Below are 6,761 nucleotides of genomic sequence, written 5' to 3' on the forward strand. Positions count from 1 at the left end.
GTCTTAAGAAATGACACCACAACTCTACAAAATCACTCCCTTGTTATCTCTTGTGTCAACGATTACTCCCTCCCCATTGGCCTACCTTTACACAGGGTATCCCCCCGTCAGTCTATGATTAAGGCTACTCCCAGACTTCTCCGCATCCTCAACATCTCCCACCACTCTCTGCCAATTACGCCACCGGCTTCCACTTGCCCAATAAATCACATTCGAAATATTAACATACAATGCCATCCACGACTCTGCCTTGAGCCACATCACCAAACCACTCCCTGCTCTCCATTTCCCTTGTCACCTCCAGGACTTCTCTAGAGCCTCTCCCTTCCTTTGGAACGCCATACCCCAAACTATCTGGCAATCTCCTACTGGGTCTGCCTTTAGGTGGTCCCTGTTAACTCATCTTGTTAGGGAAGTCAAACCTGCCTCTGCCTAACAACTGTACTTTTACTTTCTCTGTCAACTCATCCCTCACAGTTATTACTTTTTGATTCACGTGCCCTCATTTATCGAATTGCATTCTAACCGTATGGTCTCCCTTTACTTTATAAACGCACTGTGCAAACTGGTTACACCATCAAAATCCAGTATATCAATAGTAATCAACTGGGATGCATGGGATTACAAAAGGCAGGATGTGCTATACAGACGAAATGAGGAATGTCAAACAGCTTCCGGAAACTGGTCATTAGTTCTGTTACAGTAGTTAGACCTTTGGTTAAAAATTTGGTAATGTGCTGTTAGTAGTAGTGCATCACCTTTTCTTTGTGTTTTTTTGGGAGGGAATGTCTTTGCAATCTCTGCATTGTGCACATCTGTTGGTACGCATGTGATTTAGGCACAGATGCGTGGCTTTTTGCAGTGGTGTAAACCAATGTCACCCAGAGGAGAGCTCTGAAGCGGATTAGGATAAGTTGGGCCTAAGGTTGAATGGACTGACCCACTTTGTGTTGGGATGTATCCTCATAGCCCTCCTCAGGAACGAGGGTCACAATAGAAACACACCAAGTGAGACTTATCACACTATCGCAGGAAATCAGTGGCATTGCTTTTACTGGCAGAATCACCAGGTGCAGTTGCAGCGAAAAAAAAAAAAAAACTCCCCAGTGTTCAACAGTGTACAACTTCCAGGTGTGTAAATACCTGCTCCTCCACTATGCACTGTGGTTCCTCCTGCTGCATTGTACATCACTCTGGGACATAGAAGCCGGCAGGAGGAACCACTGCATGCGACAGAGGCAACTGGAATCTGACCTATCTGGCCAGTTGACTTGCAACGTCCGTGGAGAAGCAAAAAAGGTGGCATATCAATATACGAGCCACCGGACATACGAGCTGCTCCTGTCAGCTCCGGCCCGAGCTCTGTCAGTTCTGATTTTATATGCGAGGGGGAATTGGAAGGAGGGGAGTGTATTATTATGTGTGCGTGGGGGATTGGAATGGGGGGGGCCCCCCTATATTTCAGATGCCATTAGGGATTCCTGTGTCACAAGCTTGCGTTTTCCTGCAGCAGGAATCCCTAATCTGGCATTTACATGCAGCAACGGCCACCCATTCAAGTTAATGATCAGGTGACAGCCGCTGAATGTACACGCCTGCACACCGCATGTAATCATATGTGATACGATTACATGCAGTTACAAAAACAATCACTATCCCTGGATACACAATTGTGTATCCAGGGATAGTGATTGATTCCTAACTGCATGTAATCGTATCACATATGATTACATGCGGTGTGCAGGCGTGTACATGCAGCGGCTGTCACCTGATCATTAACTTGAATCAGTGATAGTTGCCGCTTGTAACATGTGCAGACATTAAAACTGGTACCGTATATAGTAGCGGCCACCACGGGACTAAACAATTTGTCCAGTGGCCCCACGACTAAATCGAGTTTGAGACCCCTGCTTTAAAGTAACACTAAACTCAGGAGTTCAATCTCAAAAATACATTCAAGAACCTTAAACAAAAATGTAACTTATTTGTGTGTCACTCGGCTGTAGATCCTCAAATCATCTCTGAATTGGTGCCGACACTGTCCTTCCTTCTGGAGGGTGGCTACTTTTCTTCCCCATGGTCCCTGTGCGTGTTGTAAAGTAGTCACCGCTCTGAGCTCACTGCGATGGACTACAATCTCCAGGGCTTGAAAATTCACTCGTCCGTGTCTGTGACGAGAGGACGCCGGAGGCAGACGAGTAGCTTCCCGGCCGGCCGGGAGCTTCTTGGATGACAGTTTATATACAAACGATCCGGCGGCTGTAGAGCTGCTGGATCGCTTGTATAATGCGTGCGGGTGTGCCTCCCCTCTTGGTACTTTTTTTTGCATGTGAGCTTGGAGCGGTGGCTACTTTACAACACACACAGGGACCATGGGGAACAGACGTAGCCCCCCTCCAGAAGGAAGGACAGTGTCAGATGATTTGAGGATCTGCAGCCGACTGATACACAAATAAGATACATTGTTGTTAATAGTGAAGATACCTGAATGTATTTGTAAGATTTCCCTCCTGAGTTTACTATCACTTAAACATACAGAGACCCCGGTGCCGATGGGCACATTTTACTTAAGTTACAATACGGATTAGTTATAGGTTATCGTTACCAAGATGCCATATTCTCCTTCCTGGAACTCCCGTCCCTCTGTCGCAGGGCCGCGGATGTCTCCTAGGCTCCTGGGCACTCTCACCACTTTCACTATGTCCGGAGCTCTGTTCATAAAGCGTAGTTTGGGTTTCTCCTTCATCTGGACCTCTGTGAAACAGAAGAAACGGTCACTATGTAACGCATGTCCTTTCGATCGATCTGCAGGCAAAACAGAAATATCTGCTTCTCACACGTAAACTTTTTTTAAAATTTTAGATTACCAAAAAGGCAGGTACACTCAATGTATCTCCATTGAGAAAATTTGCTCTCTCCAATGGTCCCAGGGACCATTGTCACAAAATGCAACAACTAATCGATTTAATCAATAACTATCGATTAGTTGGTTTCCGATTAGTCAATGCCACCTCTGCCCCTTCGTTCTCCTCCCCGCTGGGAGCCGTTGCATGCTGCGGTCTGTGTACACAGAGCGCTGCAGCCTGCGCCCAGCAAGGAGTAGAGACTTCTGTGCCTCTGCATTCCCCACAATCCCCCTCTTCTGCCCCGTGCTACAAAAGGTTGTGCCCATTTTGTCTAGGGAAGTCGAATAAAGCAGAGTTCTTCTTTAAACGCTGTGTATCATAAACAATGGCCTCTTTTTGCCTATTTTTTTTAATCCTTTGCTGCTTTTCAGTGCTGCTGATCTCCCATCCACTTCCTGTCTACATGCACCCCAGCATTCCTCAGGGCGAGTCTCCTCGTGGTGACAATAGTGGACCATGTCTGCGTAATGTGCAATGAAACGTCTATTTGTAATATCCATTGAGAGTCGGTGTGACAACACAGGAGCCCAATGTAGCACGGGGCGGAATGTTGTTACCTGATAAAAGGAAATGCCCGAAAAAAGGACTTTCTGGGATCATCTAGTATTATTTTAACCACTTCCTGGCCAGGTCATTTGTCAGTATTTAGCTCTGTGTTACTTTGACTGACATTTATTCCGTCATTCAACACTGTACCGAAAGGAATTTTATACCATTTTTTAGGGATGCACTGATACCACTTTTTTAAGACCGAGTACAAGTACCGATACTTTTGATCAAGTACTCGCAGATACCAATTACTGATACTTTTTCTTAAAGGGACAGATCACATTTTTTCTAAAGCAATACAAACTAATGCTTTAAGGTCACTTCCTTAATATTATGATTCATGAGATGAGGGAGCATGATGCCGGCTTCCCGGCCAATCAGAATGCTGGGTGCTGCGTCATTAAACGGCGCCCGGCTTCCGGATTTGCTGAATTCCTGACCAATCGGGAAGCCGGGCAGCGCGTCATTGCATGCTACCCGGCTTCCTGATTGGCAGACGAGAGAGCATGGAGCCGTTTCCTGGTCAATCAGGAAATCGGACAGCGTGTAATGATGCGCTGCCCGGCTTCCTGATACAGGAAGTACTCGTGCTAGGTATCGGAGCATTTGGGCGAGTACGAGTACTCACCCAAATACTCGGTATCGGCACCGATACCGATACTAGTATCGGTGCATCCCTACCATTTTTTTTGGGGACAGATAGAGATTTCTTTTGGTGGTATTTAATCACCACTGGGGGGGTTTTATTTTTTATTATACAGCGAAAAACGTAACGAAAATGTTTTTTAAAAAAAAAGGGTTTTCTTGCATTATGTTATAAAATATTTATTCTTACCCAAATTTTTGGTAAAATATAAAAAAAGACGGGGTCACGTTGGGTAAAAGAACACCAAACATCTCAAGCTTTAAAGGAGAACTATGAGGCGAGGGAAAATCAATCAGCCTCATAGTTCTAGCCGACCTGTGACAATGAAACTGTCACAGGTCGGCTCAATAGATCGGGAAGTGAGCGAACACATACCGGTGCTCGCTCACTTCTCGATATATCCGTGTAGAGAGCCGTGACTGTCACTCCCGCCTCCCTGCAGGGATTCCCCCCCTCCCCTGTCCGATCCTCCAGCGCTGACTGACGGAACAGACGGGGCGGGTACAGCTGGCTCTGCCTCTAGATAGGCAGAGCCAGCTGTCAATCACGCAGCTGGGTGGATCTTGACAGTAATGTCAGGATCCGTCCTGGGTGCGGCGTCTCAGTATACCGCGAGGTGACGGGAGGACGCTAGTTTTTGTCCTCCCGTTACCCTTAGGAGAACTGTGGGGAAAAGCCTTAACCTTTAAAATTGTGTGTGCCTGTGAAATTGCAAATAAACAACCACACCAGAAATTGGCCTTAGGCGACACTTTAAAAGCTTTTAACGCTCATCAGTTTAGTGTTATCAGTGTAATGGCCTTAAAATGATTGCTCTCACTGCGACTTTCTCAGTGATATGTAACATGTGCAGTGCAATGGGCGAAAATTTCGTTTATGTATGTGTTTGTGGGGGGCGGGGGATTTTAAAAAACACACACACATTATTAGTCCTGTGTGACTTTTGACCTTTTTTTTTGTAACTAATTTTTTTTTCACTTAACTTTATTGCTTTCATATAGGGGGCTAACAAGCCCCCTATGTAATAGCCAATTTTCAGTGACAGGTCCTCTTTATGGAGACATCAGTTGTCTATAAGACCTCTAATGTCACCTAGGGACCCCCAGAGAAGCTGCGTAAGCAGAGTTCTGCTTCACCAGCTTCTCTAGCCAGGGAGCAGCATCACTCCTGCATTCGGAGAGATCAGAGGGAGATCGTGTACTGAACTTTCTTTGATCTCCGGTCACAGAGCCGCTGTACCGGTCTCAGACCGAGAGAGAGAAGCTAGGAAAGGACCCAACCCAGACATCTAAAAAGGTAAGAATGTTTGTAAAAATATATTTTTAAGTATTGTGCGTGAATAGGAACACACACAAAAAAAACACATAAAAAGACATTTTCTCAAACTTGAGTGCAAAGGTGAAATACACTTTAAGGCATTAGCTCGTACACTTTGCCTAGCGGCAGACACGAGCGGGGCGGGGAGGGGAGGGGACTTTAAAACGCCCACCCGCATCAAGAAGCCGCTGTCCAGCCGTTTAATGACAATGGCCGGACAGCGGGTGGTTAATGAAAGCTGCAGATTATTAAAAAAAAGACTGCAAATGACTTTTAAAGTGACATTAACATTGTCATTCATTTGTGTCTCATCTTCCAGAGTTCGCCTTATACAATGATAAAGGTCTCCGTGTTTATATAAATAAATGGATTGGTTCTACAACTCACTGTTAAAATCCGGGGGTGGTTCATATGACTTCAGTCCGGCTGTGACCGCTCTATGCGTGTTGGACACGCGACCTGTGCGGAGGAAATGAGAATTAAAAGGAGTGCGTTAGTGACCAAGGAAGAACACCCGACTGAATAAAACGTAGCAGGTTAGCTTCTAAACAAGGATATGCTTAAAGAGAACCAGTCACATTTTTAGATTATCTTGAAAGCTCCTTCCAACCCATCAATGTCTTTGCTGCAGGCGTGGGCACTCCAGCTGTGCTTTAACTACAAATCCTAACATGCCTCCGCCTCTGGGAGTCATGCCTGTACTGTCAGTCCTGCTTGGGACTGGGACTTGTAGTTTCACAAGAGCCGGAGGACCAGATTTCCCCACCCCTGCTTTGCGGTGTTTTCCTGCCACGCCATTTGTATGTTGAAACCCGCTTATATCCAGTACTGGGTATGAAGGAGCATGTGACCTCCTACCCTTCCTCCCAGAATGCAGTGCTTAGGCCATTCATTCACAAGCCATGGGAAGGGGTAAACATTACCCTTCTATAAGCTCGGACATGGAGCTTACACAGAGATTAGACCCAAGGCTCAACGGAGGAATGGAGAGGTTTCAGTAGATGGGATGCAAAGAGAACCTGTCACGTTACCCTGGATGGGCAAATAGACAGATTATCTTTAAATCAAACAAAACAGCCAATGAATACATTGTGTTCCTTGCATTGGGAGAGCAACCAGTTCACCTTACGCTATACTGGTGGAGCATGGGGGGTTGCAAGTCTACAGTTTGCTGTAAAACATACAATAACTTCTAAATGAGATCAGAATATCAATATGATCCTTCTGTAGAGATGCGAGATCAACATAAACAAAAACAAAACAGCAGCTTCCCGTTCGAAACTAGCAAAAACAGGGAAAGGTGCACATAGGCAGGGCAATATACAAAAAAGGGGGGGGGGGGG

At 45.8% G+C, this 6,761-nt stretch overlaps 1 protein-coding gene across 1 annotated transcript in view; it reads right to left on the reverse strand.

Annotated features, from left to right (window-relative positions):
* MRPL16 (mitochondrial ribosomal protein L16) overlaps positions 1–6,761 on the reverse strand; it is a 13,487-nt gene that overhangs the window by 6,335 nt on the left and 391 nt on the right. The window contains exons 2-3 of the mRNA XM_018569365.1: positions 5,806–5,877; positions 2,606–2,754 (exon numbers count right to left, since the gene is read on the reverse strand). Coding sequence (XP_018424867.1) covers positions 2,606–2,754; positions 5,806–5,877 — 221 coding nt within the window. The remainder of the gene's footprint in view (positions 1–2,605; positions 2,755–5,805; positions 5,878–6,761) is intronic.

The sequence above is a fragment of the Nanorana parkeri genome, unplaced genomic scaffold, assembly GCF_000935625.1.
Source record: "Nanorana parkeri isolate BGI_ZX_2015 unplaced genomic scaffold, ASM93562v1 scaffold1326, whole genome shotgun sequence".
NCBI classification, from domain to species: domain Eukaryota; kingdom Metazoa; phylum Chordata; class Amphibia; order Anura; family Dicroglossidae; genus Nanorana; species Nanorana parkeri.